We start from the raw sequence: 27693 nt of genomic DNA on the forward strand, positions 1-27693 counted from the left end.
GTGCATGTAGCCTATTCGAACGGCACTTATCATGGCTGCCACTGAGGGACTTCCGGGTCATTTCACTCCTTTAGGAAGGTTCCTAAGCTAAATGGACTATTCGACTTCAGCCCAGGCTGCAAACACACACACCCACGCACGCGCACACGCATACACACATAAACACAAAACACACACGAGGAGAACAGTGAGCAGGCGTTTCTTCGACAGCGTCACCACCCTGCATGGAGCTCGGTTTCCCGGTTGGTTTTCCAGAGAGTGTCGGCGCTGTGTTCAGAGAGATTGTGGACTTCATTTGTGAGTGAGATATTGAAATGGTGTACCCGGTTTTGCAGGACCTCGTGTGGGAGCTGTAGGACGGGAGCAGACCGCTGTCCACTTCACCACAGTGAGTTACTTCACGTTTGTTTAGCATGTCCGTGTGTTTACGCTGCTGTATGCAAACCGACAGTATCCTACACTGACAGTGGATACTTCATATTGTATGTGATGATATCAGAGCATTTTAATCTACATATTCCTTTATTAATCTTACAAAATCTCAGACAGCACTGTGTGAAAAACAGCCGAAACTGTGATAACAAACTAATTGAACTGCCATTTCTGTGAAGTAAGCCTTAATGTTGTCTATATTTGAATATATAATATACTAGCCTCTTGAGTTTTAAATGTTGCAAGTGGATCTGAACTTTAACATTAACTTATATGAACATTGTGCATTTAAATCTTCTTTTTGTATTACTACTAATATATAAAATAGAGGATTTAGCTTCTTAAAGCATTCAAACTCTTTCTCTTTATATCTATATATATATATAGATATAAAGTATTTTATATATGTCGTTTATATGTGCAAATAAATAAAGTGTAGTCTATAGTTGGTAAAGCATGGAAAGCAATTATAAGTATTATCACAAGTGCTGTTAAGTGTTAAGTATCCAAGGGGCCATAAAGTTTAATTTGGAGGGACTTGCATAACCTTAGTATGTTGCAATTTTGAAGGGGACATTTGTTTATATCCTAGAACGAATACTATTACCCCCTGATGCATTCGCTAATTATTCAAGTGGTTGCTCACAATAAATCTGTCCTCAAAGATAAGATAATTATTTGTGTAACATACACTTATTCAAGCTTTCTTTTTTTCTGTCTCATATGAATATCTTGAGCAGGAAATAATTGAGAAAAACCAGACATTTGAAAATAGTTTTAAGGTACAACACATTGTTATGCCCGGTTAAGACTCCTGCTAACACTTTTGAAATCACAGTTTATAAGGTGCTAGTTTGTCAATAACACCGTGCTTACGGCTTGTTATGCTGTCCCCATGGGGCCAAATAAACAATGACTGTGAGAAGCCAAAGTGACTCCAAATTCTATGTTCTTTGGCTTTAAACGACTCTCCCTTCAATTATAATACAGCTATGTTCTTTCATTGATGCTGCATTCACACAATGCCTAGTTAAATATTACATACAATACTGCGACAAATGACCTACATACCTAGATTCCTTTTACGATTACGACTTACCAATGCCATCATACAGCAGGCTCCCAAAATAGTCATGTCAAGTCATCAGGGACAGTTAAAGGTGGGGTAGGTAAGTTTCAGAAACCGGCTCGAGATACACTTTTTGTTATATTCCATGGAATGCTCTTAACATCCCGATAGCAATGAATATCTTAAGTGCTTTGACAAAAAATCCATAAAAAAATGTCATCTGTAGAAGCCGTAATACTGTAAAAAGTACAACCGATTGGATGGCCTACCTGCCTGTCAGCCTTCCATCGGGAACACATTTATCTCGTGCCCTCATTGGTCATGTGTGTGTTGGAGGAGGAGCTCTATAAGGAAGTGGCAGATTTTCTCCGGTTGTGTATTTTCAAATTCTAGTGATCTCGGGCCGGTTTCTCAAACTTACCTACCCCACCTTTAAGAACCGTATTTGCAAGGTCAACATGGATTGTATAGGACTTTGTGTGTATTTCGTGCCCCTTTTATGTGTTTTTATGCTTTAATATTCAAACAGCTCTTTATTGTGCTCCTACTGCCTGTGCTGCAGCACCTCTTTCCACCCTCTGTCTGAAACCAGAGCCCAGTCTACTCTGATTGGTTATCTGGCTGACTCTGTTGTGATTGGTTGGGGATGTCCCGCCTCTTAGCCTACCATATACAATGTGTTGGAGCGCAAGCAAATAGAAGCACAAGTCAAGCGCAATCTCATTAGGATAGTACAGTAAACACATGAGTTTAATGGAGGCGTTTCAGGCAGGGGTGGAGTGTGTTTGAGAGAAACTCCCTCTGTAAAGAGCTTTGGGATTTGACCCTTTGCAGACCAAGCATCCATACAACACACCACATGAAAGGGAGAACCCCCAATCAGCATAATCGGGCCTCTGTAATCCTCTGGTGGGGGCTGCAACTTATGATCAACAAGTGTTTCAGTATCAGCCGATTCTGGTAATCAGGCTAAAAAAACAAGCTTTACATTTAATAATAATAATTCCTTACATCTATTATAGTGCTTTTCCAGTGCTCAAAGCGCTTTACAAATACACATTACACATATTGATTTTACAGGCCACATTTTGGCCTTTGTTGGACTCCTTTTCAAGCAGAGCCTCTGCAGATTAATTCCATACCCAATACACTATTACACGAGATGAATATATGTCTGTTTATCTTCTCTGCTATCCTTGCTAAGTTTCAGCTCTTTTTGTTTGGAAGTAGAGAGGGAGAGACACTCGAGGACAATGCTGTGTTCTGGTTTAAATGACTCGCAGATATAAATGTATACAAAGAAACTAATGAACCAAGTGTACTAGTACGTTTCCCAAACTCTATGACCTTGAGTTTGCTTCTGGAATGCACACCTGTTCATCCAAAAATAGGCTGTATACGATATCTGCAGCTATGAAGGGAGTGTAGTCTTATCAGTGTAAATGTGTGTCTGTTATCAACATACCAACAATTGTAAACACAGATTAGAGTCAGAATGCCGTGACTACAGCAACGTTTGTGTTGGTGGAAGTTATTTATTGTCTTTCCCTCACTTGGCCCGAGCCATGCGAATATGTCTAGTTATATATTAAGCCCTCCAATTCAACTGACACAATGAGGGACAGATTAAGTGCCTGACCGAAGACCTTTGAGGCCAACATAGATAATGGAAAGAAAATAATCCCAAATGATTTACATATTTCTAGGACTAAAGAAACGTAAATGTAATCCTTGGTATAATGGTATTATAATAATTTGAATGACTGTAAATCAAGCAAGTTAAAGATACAGCAACATATTTAGACACACATTAAGAAATGTGTGTGTGGATATTAATAATATAAACACTGGTATCGAATAAAATGAACTTGTAACTGCTACATAAGAATCTATATAAGCTATGAGGAAGAGCGAAGATCGATTACGCATTATCTATATTGCGATACTGCATGTAATCAGGGTCAGTTAATACCAGTACATATGTTGTATATTGAGTCCTGTACATATCAAAATGTAACACTTGTGCTTGCAACAGCCTGGGTTTCCCCTCCTAGAAGAGATTAATATTCAATGAAAGAGTTGTTTACGCAGTTTAAATACATCGACAACTCGATCAGAATTAGAATCCCTTTATTCGTAGCAGGGAAATGTATGGTCTTGTGTTCAGCACATGTTGGCACTTTGGCTTCGCCCGTTATAGTCTTAGGTTTGCATGTCAATATGTTATAATGATACCTTTATTTGGATCTTCCATAAAGAAATGTTGTTCACAATGAACATGATACCTCAACGATCTTTTCCATTCTGACGTGTGCTCTCCCTTCAGAACACATCTTCAGGTATTGTTCCTGTGTGTCTGGCTGTGGACACAGATTGTTAAGCTATTAGGTCATTTTATTGCCAGCAATAAAACAGGTATTATGTTTCACTCTAAATCTGAAAATGACACTGTTATTTTTTTCTGAGTAGGGAGGCGTCTCCAAAACAGATTGCTCAGCATTTAGGACGTTTTTGTCGAGGATTTGATCAATCGGACAAATGCCGGGTAAATCCTAATCACTCATTCACAGAGGGTTGAAAAACGCTGCCTCACAAGATGAAAATAACTCGAATCCTATTGGAACCCCGAGCCAAGGCTCCGTAAACAAGATCCAAACAAGGTCCAACATGTAGTAAGGATGGATTTCACAATGTGCTGGCGGGAAGCCAATCCTGCTGGCTGGAGATGTATGTCATGGTGAGAACAAAAGTGTTCTCTTCAGAAAGGAAACACATTATGATCTCACGCAGATTGTATGAATAAAACATGCTCATAATCTAAATAGGACCCTCCTAGTGCTCCCCGTTGTCGGAGAAGTGTTGTTTTATTTCAAATTACAAGGAAAATATGAATTGTTCGAAAACTCTAACTTCTTTGTACGTGTTCTTGTTTGCGCTGACGAGTTATATTGAAACTGGAAAAGGATTCAGAGAGTGCAGAACTTATGAAATATAATGCATATCCTTTTATGTAAAGTGTCTTTGAGCATTCGGAAAGGTGCTGTACAAATCCCATGTTGTATTATTATTATATGTATCTATTCATAATGTTCCATGGCCATCGACCTTTCAACAAGTGCCATGAAAAAACAAACTGAACCAAAGACCATAACCTCCTGAGTCATTGGATATTTTGAAATGTTAACATTATGAAATAACACAAAGAAAATGAATCTGAAATACAAGAACAGACTAAGTTAAAATTGAAGTTCAAAGAATAAAGTAATGAAGCATATACTTGAAAAAGACATACTAAGGGTCATTTTTCATTATTAACCAATCTGGTTATAATTTGTCTAGATTAACCAATTTCTCATTTGGTATTAAAAAAAAAATGATATTTTGCAATAAGAAAAAGACGACGTCAACGATTGGATGATAATCAAACTAGTTGTTGACTATTCTCCTTCGATTGCTTCATCGGTTTGTATTTGTATTTATTTATAGAAGGACCATGCATACAAAAACATTAATCTCAGCAAAACCAGATTATAGCTAATTTCCATCTGTGGTCCTCCGACAGGTTCATAACAATCAATAAACAAATAATAACATTGCATAATCTCTATCAGTCAAATAATTTTAAAACCTGATTTAAGTACAGCTCAATACATTAATACATAGTACACATGAAATACACTTACATGATCTCGGTCACTCAAATAATTACAAAGCCTGATTTAAATTCAGGTTACGAACATAATACTTGGTACACTTCAAATACACTTAAATAAAATATCTAAGTTATAGCATGACAATACAGTTCAAATAAAAAAAACTCAGATTACAGTGTAATTAATGTTGGCATGGCTGGTTGCTTTGTTGACAAATCGTTGAGTTAAGGTTCAAGCGTTCAAAAGTTCTGAATACTTTACCATAGATCATATTAGGGCTGAACGATATATCGCGTCATGGCGATAACCGCGATATGCGCATGCGCGATATTCACATCGCAGGGACGTGCGATTTTATAAAAAAAGAAATTTTTTTTTTTTTTGTGGGCGGCGATATTAAGTAGGCAAATTAACTCAAACACGTCATGTTACAATTATTTTGCTCCTTGCTACAAAAGGAAAACTTGCGCAGCTCTCATGTCAGGGGTACTTGAGTGAGTGACATGCACATGCACATCAAACCACCAATCACAATCATTCTTGATCAGATCACAGCAGGCCCCGCCCCGCTAGTTTGCAGACCATCAAAACACCGGTAAAAAATGAGCGAGGCAGAGGAGGACAATACCGGCGAGAATGAAGATTTACTTCCAAAAAGAAAAGCAACATCTGCCATCTGGAACTATTTTGGATACAACAAGGGTCTTCTCGTCTTCATTCACAGATGAACCCCCTTATTTGAGGGTAAGCAACCTGCCATGACATGTTAGATCATGACTTAAGGTATGATGAGTCAACCAGTTAAGATCCAGACGTCCGTGACTAAAATCCTTCATCCGGTTAAATATAGTTTTAAAAAAAACGCTATATATATCACAATGTCCGTTTTTTTCAATATCGTGCCGCCCTAGATGATATCAACTATGCTCTAAATTATAAGGAAATGATACACAAATGTCTTCACATCAAGAAGTCAACTGTATCTAAAGCATCACAAACTTTTATTAAATCCTTAAGAAGTTAAACTTTACTGTATTACACACATTCAAAGACATACAAGGGAAACTGAAAGATTGACAATCAAGTTGACTTTGACGTATTAGGTTCGTGTCCTAAAGAGTCAAGTATTTAGAGAAATATTTGCATAGTTCCTCCAGCTGAATGTTAGGAAGTAGAATAACAGATAAGCTGATATGCACTGGAGCCCGGTTTACAAACGGAAACATTACGTTATGTGTTGAATGTGTTTATCGAAAGCACTGGTTTGATCCTGGGTGTACCTAACCTCTGTTTTAGTGGTAGTGGGCTGGGCCTTCATTGGCTGTGTGGTGCAGCTGGGTGGACTGCACGGAGAAACTAACCATACGCCACATGTGTTCTCCACAGCTCAACACCATGGCTGTCGCTCTCACCATGCTCCTCTTTCTCCTTCACATCTTCACTGCTTCAGCGCAGGAATACGCTTCTGAGCCAGGTATGTGTATGAATATTTATGAGAAGTTTCGAATTTTAAAGCAATTCAAGGCATGATTGCATGATGCAGATTTTGAATTATTATTATTTTATATCACATATTGTGTTACTATGGTTGCAACTTTTGTGGTTGGCATTGATTTAGATTTGTTTTACTTTTCTACACATTTGTAGATGTTTAATTATCTTTGATGTAGTTGGTTGGCAATTACAAGTTGCGCAACACCAGATAAAACCCTTAATAGACAACAGCCCAATTTGAAAGAGCCTTGAATAGTACAAAAGATGTCCAGTTGCAGTGTTACTGTGTGTTGCGTACTGATTTGGCATTCGAATGTGTGTTGCACAACAGCAAAGCCCTCCACACAGAGGGAGCAGAGTTTCTAGTGAATTGGCTTCCCAGGAATTCTGGAGAGTCGAGAGTACTCCGCTGTTGAACAATGGGAAGCTGTTTAGAGTGTAGCGCCCCCCCCCCCCCCCTTTTTCTCCGTAACAGCCCCTCAGTGGTAATAAAAGACTGTATTTTTGCACACACACGTTGTATTTTACAAAGATACACACGGTCGGCATTGACCCTCAATGTCACATGGGGACATCCTGTGCTTGTCACATTACATAACACTTGTAGTGTACTTCAGCTTGGTGTTGACAGACGATGCGTTCAGCCTGTTTTCCTGCCGTTTACTTTTATTCTGTTTTTGTTTGTATGCTATACGAACAAGGCAGCCGTGTTCCGACAGGCATGTCATTTCCCCCTGTAGCGTAACAAGCAAGTGAACGCTTTCAACTGGCTGCCAATGTGTCCTTTGAACTCAACGGTGCCTCCGCTCTGCATGTTTTTTACAGACGCTACAGTTCGCCAACTTTGAATACCCTCCAGATTTTTCTGAATCACTGCATTCACATCTCAAAAGGAGTTATGGAAACCAATGTGGTGACAATTTGTGGTCGATGGCTTTTTAGTATGTAAAATGCAAAACAAATGATCTCAGTATTTATAAGAGGCGTAATTTATCTTGCAGACGGAGGCTATTATGGCTGGCTGTCTTGTTTATGTTTGTTTAGTAACGTTTATGCTTTCAACACTTAATTCTCCTTTGTGTTATTTGCTTAATTAATTGTGAGTGACGTCCACATGCTCTTGCTGGGGAAGGAGTGCTAACGGCTATACAAATTGAATACACAATGTACCTAAAAATGTATTGGAGGCATGGGAATTAGCCTGTGGTTGCGGCTAGCCTCCTGTACCTTTCACTGCTCTGATCAACACAGGTTGCTGCTAGCAACAACCCCAGCTGTTTTTGTTGATGGCAACTTGAATGTATAGGAAATGCTTGATTATAACTTATTTGAAGAGTTGGGTCTGACAGATTGATAGTTGTGCGTTAAAGCTTGGTTGAGTCACATTTAGTTTAGTCAGTTTAGTTTATTTATTTTTTTCGAGCGTGTAAAACCAAAGAAAATACAAATGAAACAAAAGATGATACAGAGTAGACATGATACAGTACTATACAAATGAATGCAATAACTAAACGAAATATTTAAATAATAATTGAATAATCTGTAGTATCATTGTCTGATAACAATAAACAACAAACAACAAAACTTTAGCTAATTACACGACCGAAAAGGGGTCGGAAGAAGTTTACACTTATTTAATCCGACCCCTTTTCCCTTTTTTTTTTTTTACATCTTAAAATACATACAATATAAATGAATACCTTAACCTTGAATAATTCATATAATCATTCATATAATATATATACAGGCAAGTTAAGAGAATTGTCTCTATGTATTTATAAATATATATATATATACACATATGTATACACAAATTCATAAACATAAATTCATAACACATTTGAGAAGCTAGCAAGTCTAAACTAGATTTTTAAATGTATAAAACCAGAAAACTGCCCATTTTGCCAAACTCTTTTCTAACGAAAGTAGCTAGCAGCACCATCTCCGAATGTTGCTAAATCTAACGAGACGAGGTCAGAGCTGTCTTCTTCTCTTAGTTTCTCTTTAAAGCATGCACTCAAAACCCTTTTTGCGATAGTGGAACAATAAGTACAAGATGGGAAGATCGAGGGGAAATTGTGCGCCATTTAACAGATCAAGGTCTAACCCTTCATTTGTGAATCTCTCGCAAGATAGTTACACATTTACCTTTTAGTGGTTACAGTAAAGCCAGTCTGGGTAAACCTTTCGCAAGGTTTCTCCGACGGGTTTTCAATTTAGACACAACCACTTGGCACTAGCTTGATGATTGGATATTTCTTCCTGAAGATTATCTCTTGTACTATTTTTACGGACATTTCTAGGTACTCTGTAGAAAATGGCTCAGACTTTAAATCCACTGGACGCTCAAGATTTAATTCGACAAATGAAATAGTCCCTGTAGGGGAACTTGAATATTCGTCCTCACCACCTGATGACCACTGTATATCATCCAGGAATCAGGACATTGCCTCTTGACATTGCGTCTTGATGTGATTATGAGGTCATATTGCCGCTCCATACATTCAGGCGTACACAAGCTTGTTATGTTGTTAGACCTTGTTAGTAAAAGGTTCCCCACATTACCATTGAAAGCGTTGAAAGCTCTTAGCCATGGTAGGAAATGGCTTTTTCTGAATACAGAGGATGGGGTCTTTCCTCCTGAGAGTGCACTGATTGATGTCTGGACATGTGCTCACTGGAAGACATTAATGAAGGCTTGCCACCTACATACTGAGCAGATGTTAATAGATGCTATAATGGAAATACAGATGGCAAAAGCAATAAGCTGCCTCTATAACATACGGCATCTGCTGTATGAGTGAGTCCTTTTAAGGAGATTAAAAGCTGCTATTTCCTGCTCCGCTCGAATTTGTTCCTGAAAAGGAAACGCATGCGATTGAGTGAGGATGTTTTTGTTTCTCCCTGAAATAGACTATCGGCAGAGATTCATGCTGTGAACACGTGTACTCTGTATGTGACAGTTTACCTCCGAAAGGGGAGTCCTGTAATGACAATATGTTGCAAATTGATATTTTCAATCTTGGAAATGGTGTGTTTTCCGGCTCTGATGGCTGTGTTCACAAAGTGCTTGGCTGCCGCCGCTCACATGTTGACTTACACCAGGGGTGAACTCTGTCTCGCGGCTGTTGAGCAAACACAGCAGCGAGCGGAAAATGTATGGTTAGCGAGTTGATTTAGTTTGTTAAGGGATACGGGGCCATTCATAACTTGACACGGAAGGACAGCAAAAATAATGACCTTAACAATACTTGATTGTTTTGTGTATCCACCAAACAACCGCTAACCCTATCAGCTCAATATGTTATACCAGGACACTGCTGTTTGTGTGAAGCCAAAAGTCAAGGTTAACCAAAGTCAACTTACCTTAACTCTTGCCCCTTACATAAGGTAATTAAATGATGACATATGTTACATAACGTAAATACTTAAAAGTACCCAATTTATGACCATTTACTACTGAAGTAGGGTTTTTAACAAGTAGTAGGAGGGCTAAATGGGACTTATAATTATTTACAATCAAAAGTAAACCACAATGCTTCCAATCCACACTTTTTTTTACTGGTTGCAAATATATACCAGATGTGTGTGATATGTGCTTATAGAGAATACATTTGATATGTGATATAGTACACTTTCTATAAACTCATGTAGGTAACCATTCCCATATACAATCCTCAGATGTATATGTATGTGTTTGACAAATCTCTATTCATTAAAAGTATGATATAAACTGTATGGCAGAAGTTGGATGTTTTCTATTGTCATATCATAGTAACTATCATAGTTATCATAGTTGCGGTCACACCCAGAAACATGTTTAATAAATCAAGTTGACACACACACACATGCGCACACACACATGATGAGGTGAGACATTTCAATGCCCGGCATAGCTGAGTGTCAAATAGATTTTTCTTTTAATCCTGAGCCAAGCAGAGTTCCGAGGAGTCGGGAATCTGGTAAACAGGTTATTTTTAACCTGTTCCTCCTTTTCCCTGAAGCACCCTAAGCGAGCCAGAGGTATTCATGGTCGCTCTGAGCGCTGCCTCTCAGCTGTGAAGGAGCCATCTTGTGCTCGGCAAGCATGCACTAAGGGTGTTCTTACATGTTGATTTCAGCAGCTGCTGTCCCCAGAATCATTGATTAGGATCCCTAATGCAATCAGCAGCCCTGCTTAATACAAAAGCACAGTCAGCTATTTGTTTAAAGGGATAACTCGCCTACAGTAGACAACTTTTCCATTTCAGATTTACAGTTTATTTTATAAATTCAAATATGTAAATTCGTTTTTTTTTTTTTTTCATATTGTCAAATAACGTGGACTAACCTTTGAGTGGACATTCCCTTTACATTTAATGCCTCTTTATTTATTTTAAACTTTCTTTTCTTTTTATAAAAACCTTCCCTATGTGTATGACCATAGGTCAACAGCATTCTAAAAATGGTAGTAATTTACAAATATTTATAATCTATTCTATGACTGTCATGATAAGGTGTTCACTATATGATGATCGTCGGCAATAGATTTTACAGTAACGATATTTTCTAAATGTAACTAAGAGAGGACCTATTGTGCCCATTTGCAGGATCATATTTCTATGTTGTGCCTCTATGACGTGTCTCCACGCTTTAATGTTCAAAAAGCTCTTTATTTTTCTCATACCGCCTGTGCTGCAGCACCTTTTTTCACCCTCTGTCTGAAACCAGAGCCCAGTCTGCTCTGATTGGTCAGCTGGCCGGCTCTGTTATGATTGGTCAACCGCTTAGAGATATCCTGACCCTTAGCCGATCACGTACAATGTGTTGGAGCGCTAGCCAATAGAAGCACAAGTGTTACTTAGGGATGTCACTATGTTATGGAAGTAAACAAAGGAGACCAATGAAGGTGTTTCAGGCAGTGGGGGGGGGGGGGGGGTAGTGTGTTGGAGAGACACTTTTGGATTATAGCCTGAAAATATGTACAAAAACCTATATATCACACTATTAGGGCGGTGGTGGCGAAGTCCATAGGGACTTGGCTTGGCAACTGGAAGGTCACCAGTTCAAGTCCCGGAAAGACCAAGTGCTACCGAGGTGTCCCTGAGCAAGGCACCGTTCCCCACACGGCTCCCCGGGTGCCGTTCAAAATGGCAGCCCACTGCTCCTAACACGAGGATGGGTCAAATGCAGAGAAACCGTTTCGTTACATAGTTGTACTACGTATTGAGAATAAGTTGAATCTTGTTCTTCAATAGGAAAGGAAACACCCCCAAAAAGCGTTATAGAGCCCCGTCACTTGTTTGGCTTTGAGAGTGTGAAACTCCCTACAGACAGACATGGTTTGGGAGCTTAGTCTGCTGCGAGGAATCTGTACAAACATGCTCTGTACACACATGGTTTGAATGTACCCAGCTAGTACAACTGGTTCCAAGGAGTACTTTCTGTACCCTCTTTGAGTTCACAGAAAGCAGATTCCACGACAGCCGTGGTGGTGAACTCTACCGCCGCAGCTTTAATTTGAAGAGCAATAAACGGACTTCCAGGAAAAAGCTGACGTTTGCCCCGTGGCTGCGATGCTCCCAGGGTTTACGTTACAGCTCCCATCGTCTCCCTGGAGCACAGCCATGATTTATAAGAGTTGCACCCGAGAGGAGAAAGCGTCTTAAATCTTTACAGTTGGAAAATCATTCGATGTGTGCTTACTTTTCTTCCCCTCCCTCTGTTCCCTACAGTCCTCCCCCGGATAAACCCACATTTCACGGGCTGCGTCTCCGCCAATCTGGAGACTTTCCTCTGCAGATGGAGTGTCGGCACTTCCAAGAACTTCTCAGAACCGGGAGATCTCCGCTTGTTCTACAAAAACAAAGAGTAAGGGGAAATAATGATTACAGAACATGCTGTTTCTGTGAGTTTAAGCAAACCGAGGTCACACATTGAAAAATGGGAAAGAGATAAGAAGAGGCCCTTTTTCTTTTGAGTTCATCCTCCTTTCTTTCTGGTAGAGTTCGGGGTACAATAACGGGGGTGGGGTGTCTAAAGTCAAAGATGAATCTTGATTGGGCCAAATTTGACCCGGAGTCCCCCAAAACAATTCTGCTGACCCGAACACCAAATTATACACTTTTCTTTTTAGAGACCTTCAGACTTGGCTAAAATTGTCAAAATCAGTGTTTTAGTGTTTATATAGCCGTTGTGGAGGATATCAGGAAGCCTTGTTCCGATAAAAAAAACTAGAGCGTAGTTATTATATAATTTATAATAACTTGAAACGAGTCACGGAGACCCGAACACAACATAAGGGTTAAACCTACATATATATATTTGTGCTCTTAGCTTTGAATGAAGTGCAATATATATTGTTTAATGCAGCTAATACTAGGAAGAAACAAAAATATATACAAATGGATTGCATGTGAAGTCAGTTAGTAGTACATACTGTATATTCCTGATATCAAAGAAGGTGAAGATGACAGAAATTGCACTTAAGGGTATAAGTACATTTACTTTAGCATGGTTAAAAGAACCTCTTTCTCCACCTGTTCTAGCAAGGTCACGGCTTTTACTACTCACATGTGCACATGGTTGTGTTCAAGTGTTATCTGGAATATGGAGCACCTGCTCACTCTGCTGACAAGGCAAAAGTCCAGTTCAGGTTTACACTTAGCTGTGAGATATTACTATATCTGAGGGTAGTGTTTCTCTTTAACTGAATAGTACGTGCATTGCATTATTCTATATTTTTTGTCCACAAATCCCACGTGAAGCTGCCACAAATCTGCAGTTTCTTAAATACCTTGGTTGGCTAATGGTTACAAATGCAAAAAAAATAAATCGTTAGGACATCATAAAGTGGCCAAAATCAGATCAGGTCATTTTCAGACAGGTTTTTATATAAATGGCTCAAATCAAATCAAGTTTTATTTATATAGCACATTTTTAAAACGATTTTTGGTCGAGCCAAAGTGCTGTACATACAGTAACAATACTTTACAATAAGGACACTTTACAACAAATACAACGGCACAGTTTGTACAGAATATCAGTATGAGAAAATAGGACAAAAAGAGAGAATCTTTGTTGCTGAAACTTTCAGAGTCTCTTTCCACAGAGACACATGAAGTAGAAGAGACATGAACAAGTGGATTTTGTTCAATAGGTGACCTTTTTAAAGCAGAAATAAACATTTTGGAGAAGATAGAATACAATTCTTCTAATTGTATAACAGATGTGGTCTTTCCCCCCTGATTGCAGACAGGCTAAAGAGTGGAGGGAGTGTCCTCACTACAGCGCGGACACGCCAAACGAGTGCTTTTTCAACCAGAGCCACACATCCGCCCGGTTAGATTACCGAGTCCAGCTGCGCTCCAGGGATCAAGACATCATGTATGACGAGAACCGCTTCGAACTTCAAGACATCGGTGAGTGAACTGCACGCCTGTCACGATCCAGACAGGAAGTTGATAGAAAGCAGAATATAAACTAAGGTTTTACCAAAGCAACCTGGTTCAAACATATTGAAAGGCAAGCAATATGTGTTTTCATGCACTGGTCAATGTTTAGAATTATGCATATTTTGCCACCATGACATTCAATCAGTTAGTATTATTACATATAAGTACTTCAATTCATTAGACACATTTTTTCGTTGATCACAACAATAGTCTTTGATAACTCGTGATTATCCAAGTTTCAAAATGCTAGTATTTACTATTGTTTTTAGAGGAGGAAAACAACAATTACTTGTTGGTGTTGTAATAAAGAAATGCATGTCAAACTGGTAGAAGAAATCAGATGGGTTTTTTATACTTTTATTAAAACATCTGAGCCTAGTTTTGATGATATTTGAATTATTTGCATGAAGTCAAACAGAGAATAAATGGCTTCTCTGTACATTTGTATTATATATTTTATTTTTCTATTAAATTCATTAATTAGACAATTTCTGGTTTGCATATTAAAGCAACATATGTCATGAAAGCTAATACAATACGGAGGTATGATGAGGATATCTGTTTGTAAAATGTAAGACTTTTCACAGGTAGAGTCTTGTATCAAATTTCACAATACATATCTTTAAATGACTTTTTCTGTAAAATCATGATTTTTCTTTAGCCAGAAATCTCCACTTCAGTAGCACTTTCATACATCTTACTTTCCAGATTCATTCCTATCCATATGCTGAAGGTCCAGGTATCATTGATAGCCTGATGTCTATCACATGTTGAATTCCTATTCCTAGAAACATGGAGAAAATAGATCTTCTTAAGTGGCTTTTGAATATTACTTGATGTATAAAGAGAAAGAAAAATGTTTCGATTCTATTTCTATTGAATGAATCCATGAATCCTTATGTGTAAGCTGTACTTATTGTATACGCAGTTTTGTTCCAAAAGAGTTTTGTTCAATTGCTGATATTAAAGGTCCCCTACAGTATATATACTATTAGGACCTTTTCTTTTGATTCATCCTCCTTTCTTTCTGATAGAGTTCGGGTTCAATAACGTAACCATTTCAACAAAAGGCCTTTTAAACAATATGCAATACATATTAAAAATACAACAATAAGTGTTGAAATGTTAAACCTACATATATATTTGTGTTCTTATCATTGAATGAAGTGCAATATATGTTGTTTGATGCAGCTAATAAAAGGACTAGGAAGAAACAAAAAGATATACAAATGGATTGCATGTGAAGTCAGTTAGTAGTACATACTGTATATTCCTGATATCAAAGAAGGTGAAGATGACAGAAATGGCACTTAAGGGTATAAGTACATTTACTTTAGCATGGTTAAAAGAACCTCTTTCTCCACCTGTTCTAGCAAGGTCACTGCTTTTACTACTCACATGTGCACATGGTTGTGTTCAAGTGTTATCTGGAATATGGAGAACTTGCTCACTCTGTTGACAAGGCAAAAGTCCAGTTCAGGTTTACACTTAGCTGTGAGATATTACTATATCTCTAACTGAATAGTAAGTGCATTGCATTATTCTATATTTGTTGTCAATAAATCCCACGTGAAGCTGCCACAAATCTGCAGTTTCATAAATAGACACTTGAAGCTAAGTCCGAAAGTGAGTCAATCTCTTTAGAGCCTCATGTTATATGCCCACATGTAAAGGTCCCCTATTATACTGTTTTCCATCAATATATTACAGGTCTCAGATATATACAAAACATCCCATAATCCCTTCTGTTTCTGCCATGTTTCAAAAGTGCTGATTCTCTGTCGGTGACTTTAGAGCCACTCCCCACGCCCCTCTGAGAGATACTGTATGTGGTTAAAAAGAACACAATGGAGCTCTAGGAGGAGATTCAGGTGATACAGTGGCTAACGGTTACACAAGCCGATGCCTTTATGACATCACAAAGTGGGCAAAATCTGATCAGCTAAAAGACACGAACAAGTGGATTTTGCATAATAGGTGACCTTTAAAACTCTTACGTGTTCGCCTGCAGCGCGCCCAGATCCCCCGGTGGGCCTGAACTGGACTCTGCGAATTGTGACCGACAATAACTATGACGTCATTCTGAGCTGGAAGCCGCCTCCATCTGCAGATATGGGATGGACGACGCTGCAGTACGAGGTCCAGTACCGCAACGCCAGCTCTGACCAGTGGAAAGCGGTAGGTGTTTGACACTTAATTCCAGCACCAGACACTTTTTACGCTGCTATGGACAATCTGGCACTAATGTACATTCCCAAAGATATTGAAGTGACTGTTATTTTTGTATTTATTGATTGTTGTGTTTTTATCTTAATGTGTGCATATGTAAACATGTGTCTGTTGATTGTGTATATATACAGTATAGGATATACATATTTGTATTTTTGTATTCGGGATTGTGGGAAACGGCATTTCGATCTCTGTCTGTACACACAAACTGAAAGATTGACAATAACTTTGACCTTGACTTTGATACATTGATTGTGAATGTTTCTAAGAAAAGGAATGAGATAAGTTAGCTGTTCCACTTCCTCTGATGTTCAAACCTTGTTTTCTTGCCACAGGACGGCCTTTTGAAGAGCACACATCACTCTATTCTCGGGTTTCAAACTAACGGCAATCATGAGATTCGGGTTCGATGCAAAAGGCTGGCTGGGGAACAGTTCGGGGAGTTCAGCCAGTCGGTATTTGTACCATCTGAAGGTAAACACTCACTGAATAAAGTCTGGATGCAAAAAGCTGTTATGAAAGTCTTTTCTATTGTACGTTCCACCTGAGAGGCTGCAGCTGAACGCCCTTGTCACCATGAATAAACCTTTCAGTGTTCCGGCTAAGAGTTTATCTAACAGCCCCCTCCGTACTACTGCCGATCATCAGAATCACAAAATAAAACAAAAATCATGTTCGAGTATTTGGCTTTATGATCATAGTAACACTGAACAGTTTAAACTGAGTGAATCCAACCACATATATCGCCTAAATACTGTTGAACCACAGTAAGCCATTGTACTTGTCAAAAAAACGAACAAATAAAGGGATAGTTTGGATTATTTGAAGCAGGATTGTATGACTTACTTATCCATAATCAGCATACTGTAAATCCTACAGTAGATGTGGGTCAACAATAGGGTGTCACAGGGTACGGCAAGCAGTTGGACCCAAACACAGAAACCAATGGAAGCCATGGTTTTGTATCTCTAGGTCGTCCTCAGACGAGCCCTCCATCGTTGCTTCCAGTCATCCCGGTTCTCCATACATCTGGCCAGTTCATTGGTGCTTTGTGCTCCTACGTCACTCTTGAGTACGTCCACGTGTGTACGTTGTATACATGTGTCAATTCACAACAGTTGAACATAAAGCATCGTACATTGTTGCCTCTTTAAAAGAATGACATGTTTTGTCACGGCTGGAGGGCAAGGTAGACGGGACCCAAATGGTTGAAAATCAAATCATCCTTTAATTGCAGAACTAGGCCAGGCAACACAGTAAAATATGGCAAGGCAAACCATTAAATCCCACAGAACAAAATCCTTCCAACGACTTCAAGACTCACAGAAAAACCAGAACTTAAATGCACACGAGACTAATCCCACGAACAAGACGGGTGGGGAGGGAGGAGAAAACACAGGGGCACAAGGTGAACACAATCGGGTGGTCAAGCGGGAGGGAACACAGAGACAGGAAGCAACAGACAAGACTGGGCGTGAACACTTTTCAAAATAAAACAGGAAACCAGAGACAGATGTTTGACAAAATAAAACAGGGAAAACTAATATGGATGCTTCTCTCCCTCTGCAGGTTTCCCCCAGGAAAACCCGCACCTCACGGGCTGCGTCTCCAACAATATGGAGACTTTCCGCTGCAGTTGGAGTGTCGGCACTTCCAGAAGCGTCTCCGAGCCGAGAAACCTGCGCTTATTCTACATCACCAAACAGTACGGAGGAACACTTTGATAACGGAACAATACTCTTTCTGTGAATCATAGGAAATGAACGTCCAGATAAAAAACAGGGAAAGAAATTTGAAGATTTTTTATTTTATTTAAAGTGGACCCATCATGCTATATTTGAATAATATATTGTAGGGCCATTTCTCAAAATACCAAACAGATCATGCATTTTAGCCATGCCTCATTTCGCTCTATTTGCTATTTTTTAGCCCTGTTTTTGCAAGGGCTAAATCTGAGAAGTCTTCTTCGCTGCTTTTGTGGCAGACTACAGCGCCACCTACAGTGCAGGCATATGTACTACAGTCTCCAGCGCTTTCGAACGGCAATGGCCGTGGCTGTCTTCTCCTGATAGGTGGAGAGTTGCCCATATAGGCGGAGCTCCTCGTTCAGAGATATTTCAAATCTGTATCAGATCCGTTGCAGCCCCGTTTTTAGAGATTTGGGTATGGAGGAAAAGAGAGAGGGTTGTGTTTTCTGACACTTGGTGAGTTCCCTGACACGCCGGGGACACATATTCATGTATAAAAGACGTACAAAAGTGCATTTTGCATGAGAAGTCCCCTTTAACTATTCATGCTAATGTGATTATTTCAGCAAATGTAAAACAACAAATTGATGGGTAAGTGCATTTAGAAATGCAAACCAAAAGCTTCAAATTAATGGAGGGAAAATAATTTATCCCAAACTGATTTGTATTTTCAAACAGGGAAATGTATTTGTTTAAAAATGTATTTACAGATTTTGTTATGATCTCTCCCACTCCCCTTAGGTCAAATGTTCCACGTTGTCTGCAAGATATCTCGTGATGTAATTGGCAGAGTGGCATAAAATGTACTGATCAATTACCCGCCCCCCAGAGGATATATACTTTTTATTTGAACAACCCCACGACGTGCGACTGAGAATCGCCTTCAAGGCAGACTTACATTTACATAAAGCTCCACTACTGGTCTTAGAATAATCTAATATATATGTGTCTGTAAAATATTTAGGAACTGCTTCGAGTAGATTATCGGACTGCACAAAGAAATGTCTCCCGTCATTTCCATGTAGTTTTTTTTTTTTAAACAACTGCTGTCTTGCTCGTTTGCAGACTCCCCCACACTCCTCCTGTGGAGTGGAGGGAGTGTCCTCACTACAGCACAGACAGGCCAAACCAGTGCTTTTTCAACCAGAGCCACACGTCCGTCTGGTTAGATTACCGAGTCCAACTGCACTCGAGGGATCAAGACATCATGTATGACGAGATCCGCTTCGAACTTCAAGACATCGGTGAGTGAACTGCACGCCTGTCACGATCCAGACAGAAAGTTGGAAGAAAATAAAAACCCATGCAAGACTTTCGTATCAAAGGATTTGTTTGCAACCTGGTAAAGTTCCCATGCCTTTGTCCATATTCTCAGAAAAATAAATACCTTACATTAAAGGTATTTTGGTGACCTGCACTGCATGAAATGAACCGACTATTGCCCAGAAAATACCGTTTTTAACTGGCGTTTGAATTTAAATGCGTACACTTCTTTATGCTAATGCTGCTCAGTGGTGTTCTTTGTATGCTTGTAGACTTTCATTGGTTTTATAAGTAAATCTTTCCTGGCTGGTTCTTTGTAATCTGTGCATCGACACTATAATTATATAGATATTTGTCCTCAAGGTTAGACAGATCTAGGCCTGATATTGACAGAGTATTACTATTCCATTTTAAAACATCGAGAAATAGCTCTGTTGACCAATCTGATTGATCTTGATGGTTTAAAAAGTGTGCGTGTCTTTTTTGAATATTGCATATTAACTGCATTCTTTGCTCATTCATCTGTGGTGCTTTACTGTTGTATTTGTCTGTGTATTGATGATTATAATGATTATCTTAGCCACGTCACTCTTAAAAATTACATTTCATATCTAAGTAAGACTTTGACCTGGTTAAATAATGGATATGTATATTGTAACATCTTATTTTAGACTAGTGGAAAGATACAGACATTTTAAAAAGTGTTCCAAAGTTTAGCATCCACATCCCATGTATTGATTGAGTGGATCTATGTGTACGTATAGAGTTTAGTTAAAAGAGAAGTTTGTTGATAATACCATGCTGGTGATAAAGCTTCTATTTGTTGGCCTGCAGTGGAGCCGGACCCTCCAGTAGGCCTGAACTGGACTCTGCTAAATGTGAGTGTGACTGGCACTAGCTTTGACATCATGCTGAGCTGGAATCCTCCTCAGTCCGCCGACGTGAAGATGGGATGGATGACGCTGCAGTACGAGGTCGGGTACCGCAACGCCATCTCTGACCAGTGGGAAATGGTGCGTGTTATATTTGAGTGTGTGAATTCTATTAGGAAGCTGCAGCTAATTCAGAACGCCGCTGCTCGAGTCCTCACTGACACTAAGAAAGTGGATCACATCACTCCTGTTCTGAAGTCTTTACACTGGCTTCCTGTGTGTCAAAGAATAGATTTCAAAATACTGCTGCTGGTTTATAAAGCACTGAATGGTTTAGGCCCAAAATAAATTTCTGACCTCCTGCTAAATGATGAACCACCCAGATCTCTCAGGTCTTCAGGGACTGGTCAGCTTTCTGTCCCCAGAGTCAGAACTAAACATGGAGAAGCAGCGTTCAGTTATTATGCTCCAAACATCTGGAACAAACTCCCAGAAACCTGCAGGTCCGCTGCAACTCTTACTACTTTTAAATCCAGACTGAAGACTTTTCTTTTTGCCGCTGCTTTTAATTGAACTATTCACATCTTAGACTGCACTGTAACTTTTATCCATGTACTTTTTCTTTTAATGTTTAATTGAACTATTCATATCTTAGACTGCACTGTAACTTTTATCCATGTATTTTTTCTTTTAATGTTTATTTTATTATCTTTTCTTTTTAATGACTGATTTTAAATGCCATTTTCTTAATGTCTTTCATTTTTTGTAAAGCACTTTGAATTGCCTTGTGTTGAAAAGTGCTATATAAATAAACTTGCCTTGCCTTGAATTACAACTAAAAATGTACAACCTATGTACATTTGATTTGAAATATCCGACTGATTGATCTGCTTTTTTACAGGTCGACCTTGTGAAGACCACACGTCGCTCCATTTTTGGGCTTCAAACCAACGCCAATCACGAGATCCGTGTTCGGTGTAAAATGCTGGCTGGGAAACTGTTTGGGGAGTTCAGCGAGTCTGTCATCGTACACGTACCATCTAAAGGTTAACACTCACTGCATTCAGGCTGACCATAATTGCTTTTATACGTCTTTCTACATTTGAGCTGTGAGGCTGCAACTGAACGTCCTTGTCACCCTGAATAAACCTTTCAGTGTTCCGGCTAAGAGTTTATCTAACAGCTCCACTTTTTCTGCTGAGCTTCAGAATCATAAAATGAAAAATAGTTTGTGGATGTTATGTAGTTGTCCTTGTGATCACCCACACACTGTGACCAACATTTACCTGAACAATGCAGAAACGCAAGCAAAAAAAAACAAGCAATCAGTTCAATGTTTCCCTTTTTTTTTAAAGACATAAGACAAGTCCATATCCCGAAAGAAGATTCAAGTTAATCCACTTTAATTCATATATTTAAGATGTACCTCCATTTTTTTTTGTACCTAAACTAACATGTCCACCATAGATTGTATTTATTTATGGATAAAAACAGTTACCAGAATTATATCAGTTTACCGTGTTAGCCTGCCAACATTTGTAGACTTGCGGTCGATGGAAAATGCTGGCCGCTTTGCAGATGTTTGGTCATAAATCAAAGTATTTGGGCCACAACAAGATAACTGAACTCATGAATTGAACGAGTTCTGAATTACATCATGAGACATTTCAGTGGTGGACTTACTGAGTGACCAACCATGCAGCTAGCATCGCTTAAAGGTCCCTTGTCATGCTTTTCCGGTTATTACCCGCAGCGTCCCGCCAACACGGCACCCAGACCCCACGCAGCGTTCTCATCTGAGGGGGGGGGCAGGAGCTCCAACAAGCCGTGTAGGACAGACACATACTATACAGAGATGCTGTATGAGAAAACCAATGTGATTTAATCCACTTCATTATGTACCTTTTATTGCACTACATTTATTTGACACTCATAGTTACCGGCTACTTCCTGCATATAAAACAGATGACATTTTCTATATGTACAAAAAGGTAAATAAACCCAGTTTTTTAAAACGAAAACTGTTTCCAACAGCTTTTAATTGCTCTGAAATGTATATGTAAGTGATAAAACTAAATAATATAATATTCTATAATAATATGATACTTCCAAAAGGGCCATTCTGCACTAAAAGTACAACATGCTTTTAATACCTCTGTACATATACTTAAGTAACGTTTAGAATTCAGAACGGTTGCTTATAGTGGAATATGTTAAGACAAAGGTACTTCTACTTTTACTTAAGTTAAAAGTCAGAGTATTTTTTGAACCTCTAATGCAGAACACATCTTATTATTTGATTTTGATTACCGGATAACTATGTAATGCAACCGCACTTAATTCAATCCAGCTTTCCTTTAACTGGAGGAAGCCAGGTGTCTTCAGGTCTAATACAGGTTCTCATAAAGAAAGCTCATAAAGTAAATGCGAGGACACTCTTTCATCTGTGTGGAGTCTGAATAAGCGCCTGAGTCATTTCTTTGAAGCAGTTTCTGTCTCAAGGACTGAGCCATTACGCCAATAAGGGAACACATTGAACCAGCAAAGTTATGCAAGTCAGTTATTTGATACTTTGATGATGTTTTATATTCATTGAAAATGTCCTTTTCAGCGGTGTCTGGATTCCCAGTGCTGGCCTTGTTCATCTTCGGGGCCCTGTGTTTAGTCACCATCCTGATGTTGGTTATCATCTCCCAGCAAGAAAAGTAAGTATTGAGCAGTGTCAGGGTTTCTGTGTGGGCTGTGGACCTTGATAGGCTCGCTATTCAAAAGTGTTGAATATGCTCTGCAATGTTCGTACTGATGTCTGAAGTCAAGTCTGTTTTTTTTTACTAGGATCCCCTTTATTCGCTACCCATGATCCCAAATCCACACATACTCAGGGTATATGCAGGAATCCTGAAGTCAAATGTAAAACCTTTTAAGACCCTTTCCATACATTTTAAGACCTCATCGCCACTTGGAGTTTTAACCGGTTACCTTGGCGACACACTTTACCTCACATGACTATACACAGTATTGATTGTCCTTCCTCCTTATCTTCCAACCATTTGGACGCACACTTGCATTTCCCCATAACGATGTTGTTTGGCAACCGGCGTAAACGGACCTTCGCACGCTATCAAGCAGTGAGCGTGCGATGTCCTGTTCAGATGACGTCACATCCAACGGGATGCCATAAATAAACTTCACAGAATCACACCACACACCTACGCCATGATTACATTCAGGCACACTGTAGAACACAACCTCTTTCGACAATTCATATACTTATTGAAAACAAGCTACAAAATGTAATACCTTGGAAAATGCCCTTTAATACTTTTTAATAGCCTTCATTTTCGCTAAATTGATTTATCAACTTTTAATACTTTTTAAGACCCCGCGGACCCCCTGAAACAACTTGAGAGCAATGATAATAACTTTAACAATAAACAGAAAATAAAAGAAATAAAACTGTTTCCAGTCGAAGGAGAGATCTCACTGGCAGAAAAAAACTAAAACAGACTTGTTAAAGAAACAAGATCTGCAGGCAACGTTTATACAAAGACATACACCAGAACACTTTTTACAGTTCATTCTATAACGAACAAATGATTTCTGTACTCATTTTCAAATAATAAAACATTGCTTTTTCATGCAAGGGTCAATTTTGAGAGTAAGGATCATCAACCAATATTCATATGTAGTTATTTGTTTTTACTAACTGAGCCTAACAGTGTCTTTTATATTTATCCTATTACTTTAAAAAGGCCCTCTTTGCATATGTATCGCATTTTTCTCTTAATCTGAGCCAAAATTGTTAATTTGTTTATGGTTGTTGCCATTATGTTCTTATTGATGTAGTATGACACGGAGATATTTTCATGTAAAAAATCTATAAAAACCTTTTAAATCTAACATGGTAACAATTGAGCACTATATTTCAACCCGGCTTCATCCCATGTTCAAATGATTGTTCTGCAAGTGTATATTTACTAATTGGTTTCTGACTTTTCTACTAAATTCACCAAAAGCAAGCATTAAAAGGTCTTTTCGCACATCTTACTGTAACATGTGATTTCAGAAAACCTGATTCAAACTGTAAAGGTTGGATATAAGTGAACAACAGGGGAACTTTCATGGTGTGTCACCTTCCCAAGATGTAGGTGCAGGAACTACCAAAGGACCTTGTTCTAACCATTTGGTAATATAACCGTGTCAGTAAAATATGTTGGTGCAAGTATTTACAGTAGGGCCTGGTCAAAGTACAAATGTTGCAAAACAAGTCTAGTCTCAACTTTGAGCGGGGATAAAGCATCAGGCCTCGACACTCACCGCATGAACAATGGAGAGCTTGAGGTTCATGTTGAAGCTTGTGCGAATATTCTTTTATCGCACTTGACTGAACTGCTGAACAACATTTAAGATTATACAAAGCTGGAGATTGCGAAACCTGTCTCACTGAGTGAGTTAGGCATAAGCTACTGTCTAATTGTTATGACACAAATAGGTAAGCTGTTAATCCAGAATGACACACAACAACTTTACTTCATGGGCAGAGTCCAGTTATGGCGTTTATTAAAGGGAAAGGCAATTGACTTCTCAATGCATGAGTCTAACTAAAGATAATGCCCTTTGTACACATATCAATGTCACACATGACTTATTTAATGTAAGGTATAAAGCTAGTTGTTACATGTGTCCTTTGTTTCTTCCTTCCCTAAGGTTGATGGTTATTCTTTTGCCTCCTGTTCCTGGACCCAAAATAAGGGGGGTTGACCCTGAACTACTCAAGGTATTCAAAGTCTTTATTTGTCCTTATTGTCTTGCACTGTGTTTTAGTGAGATTTGTAACTTAAAATGCAAAAGAGAAGCCATTTTCAGACCCAACTTTTATTTTGGACGTATAAAGAATCTTTTCACCGACATCACACTTCAACCTCAACTATTTTGGTTGGCTGAATAACTCACTCCATGGAAAATATCAACAACATTGCACTGTTTTCGATTTGGTCTCAGAACATTTAACAAGATTTAAAGAGGGTTGTCGGATGTGGGATTTTTTTTTTTACCCAAATTATTAGCGTTTGGCCTCTAAATACCTTACTTTACCATCTGAATGTAGTCTCTTATCAACTATTGTTTCTCTCAGAAAGGGAAGCTTAGGGAGCTGAGATCCATCCTGGGTGGCTACCCTGATCTGAGGTCGGAGCTGTACAACAAAGACCCCTGGGTGGAATTCATCGATCTGGACATCGAGGAGCAGAGCGACAGACTGACGGACCTGGACACCGACTGTCTCATGGAGCGCTCCCTGACCTCCAACTGCTCCCCCCTCTCCATCGGCTTCAGAGACGACGACTCGGGCCGGGCCAGCTGCTGCGATCCGGACCTCCCCTGCGAACCGGAGCCCTCTCCTTTCATTCCTCTAATCCCGAATCTTACCGAAAGCAGAGATTCAGAACAGACAAGCTCGCACGTCCCAAACCCCAACGCCGGGGAGCATTGTTTTGCAGCGCCAGGTAGAGAAGCGTTGTACACCCAGGTGAGTGAGGTGAGGTCATCTGGCAAGGTGCTGCTGTCCCCCGAGGACCAGACAGAGGTGGGACAAAGCACGAGCAAAGACAGAGAGAAAGGGATCCTGTTGGAGAAAAAGAAAGAGAACACAGAGTTGCAGTTCCTGGTGGTGAATCCAGATCATGGAGGCTACACCTCTGAGCTCAATGCTGGTAAAAGGAGCCCCAGGGTGTCCTCGGGAGACATGGGTGAACCCTGCCAGATAGCAGGGTACTCAAGTTCAACCCCGTCCCTGTCGCCTTACCACAAATCAGATACCACCACCGGGTGTCCTCTTCCCCCTGCTCCCGTCTACACCGTGGTGGGGTGCGTTAACAGGCAGTACAGCCTCTTACTCACCCCGAACTCGACACCTCCCCCCCAGGTCATAATCCCAAAGATCGTGCCGACACCAGGCGGCTATCTTACCCCTGAACTTTTGGGAAGCGTAACACCATAGATCACCTCTGACATGTTCGAAGTGTCATCTCAATCAATGGAAGGCAGAGATAAGCTCGGGAAACGATTTGCTCTCACAAGAGTATTGAATGTCAGGTGTCCTAAAATAGTCTGTGGGTTGCTTGTGCTCCTGTCCTGCCTTCACCTCTGACCTCGTGTTGCTTCCTCTGACGTGCTGTAACAGTTTAGTTGGAAGTTTGCTTTGAGGGAGGAAGAGAACATAACAATATGCTTGACTGCCGGTGTGGAAATAGCAAAGGGAAACCCTATCCTTGATTTGTGTTTTGTCCTGTTGATGAATGTAAGTCCAATATTCACTCACAAAAAAATATCTGACTCTTTAATAGCTAATTGCTCCACTGTCTTCACCAGATTTTTTTCAGTGTTTGATTTTGTTTCAAGGGAAGCGACATATCTTCAGCGGATGACAATCGTAGATATTAACATGCTGTTAACATTGTGTATTGAAATATTAATTACGCTACAAAACTGCTTGGGTAAGTTTAGGCAACATAGTATTTTTGTTGGGTTAAAAAAAAGCATCATGGTTTACCTTAAAATAAGTTTTGATATTGAAATATTTGAAATATTTGTTTTTGCGTTTTACATTAAGAACGCCAATTTAATTATGTAAACGTCGCCTTAAGGTTTCACCAGGGACATGAACAGTGGTTTCATGGGTAAAAATCATTAGTTAGTTTATTTCAACGTCTTTCCTGAGCGGATTTCCGAAAAAGAATTGTTATACAAACGTTCATAAATATGTAAAAATGTTTCATTTAAAACGGTTTTGACAATGCAGTATCGTTGTTGCGGGTTTTGCAAAGTTGGTGGTTGTTTACTTCCCATTTTTGACATTAGTGGTAGTAATTTCATTCAATGTTGATGTAAAAATTTCATTTTACTTTTATATGCTTCGTTCCTATAATGTTGTACATATCAAAGGCTACTTTGTGATACAATAAGTTCAGATGGAATTACTCTGTGAAATATCATGTGCCATATTTTTGTGGTTTTTCATATTGTTTTCATTCCTTTCAATAAGTGCCACAATTGTATTATTTTTAACACTAAAACGTATTGGGGTTCAAATATCATATGGTTTCCAACACTTGAACTCCAGAAAAAGGTTTTTTTTTTTTAAAAGCAAGACCTGTAAATGTGTAACGCATCAAATGAAACTTATTATAGGCTATTAGATGATAATTACTTCAATGTCATTACTATTTATTTTCCTAACTGTGTTTTAGAGCAGACAGCTAAAGTAGATTTTGGGTTGTCAGTTGCAAGCTCAATCAGTATTTCTTTTTCAGTGCATGGACTATAAAGGTTTGTAGTTGTTGTCGGGCTGACAGCGCATTTAATGCAAATTATAAGTTAGGGTTACATGGTCATCAGTGTAACATTTGTATAGTTATTGTATTTTAACTGTTCAACGTGTTACAAATAAACAACTTTATACTTTTGCTATGTGTCTGTCTTAATATCAGCTAGAGTACACAG

The 27693-nt window shown here is 39.2% G+C and overlaps 1 protein-coding gene across 1 annotated transcript; it reads left to right on the top strand.

Moving 5' to 3' along the window:
- LOC117455888 (growth hormone receptor-like) lies at window positions 1-27656 on the top strand. The gene is made up of 14 exons (XM_071204937.1): window positions 1-242; window positions 336-388; window positions 6541-6628; window positions 12363-12498; window positions 13882-14048; window positions 16093-16259; window positions 16646-16784; window positions 17880-18015; window positions 19124-19302; window positions 20156-20334; window positions 21095-21239; window positions 22805-22898; window positions 24901-24970; window positions 25328-27656. Exons 1-14 carry the CDS (start codon window positions 92-94, stop codon window positions 26189-26191), a joined length of 2568 nt encoding a protein of 855 aa, XP_071061038.1. The 5' UTR covers window positions 1-91; the 3' UTR covers window positions 26192-27656.
- The last annotated feature ends 37 nt before the right edge of the window (window positions 27657-27693 follow it).

The sequence above is a fragment of the Pseudochaenichthys georgianus genome, chromosome 12 (assembly GCF_902827115.2).
Source record: "Pseudochaenichthys georgianus chromosome 12, fPseGeo1.2, whole genome shotgun sequence".
Lineage (NCBI taxonomy): Eukaryota > Metazoa > Chordata > Actinopteri > Perciformes > Channichthyidae > Pseudochaenichthys > Pseudochaenichthys georgianus.

Excerpts from the sequence above, each read along its gene's own strand:
- LOC117455888 (XM_071204937.1), top strand. The coding sequence starts at position 92 with ATGGACTATTCGACTTCAGCCCAGGCTGCAAACACACACACCCACGCA. Across the intron at positions 12,499-13,881 it reads TTGTTCTACAAAAACAAAGA|ACAGGCTAAAGAGTGGAGGG; the intron begins GTAAGGGGAAAT and ends CCCTGATTGCAG. Across the intron at positions 20,335-21,094 it reads TCTCTGACCAGTGGGAAATG|GTCGACCTTGTGAAGACCAC; the intron begins GTGCGTGTTATA and ends GCTTTTTTACAG.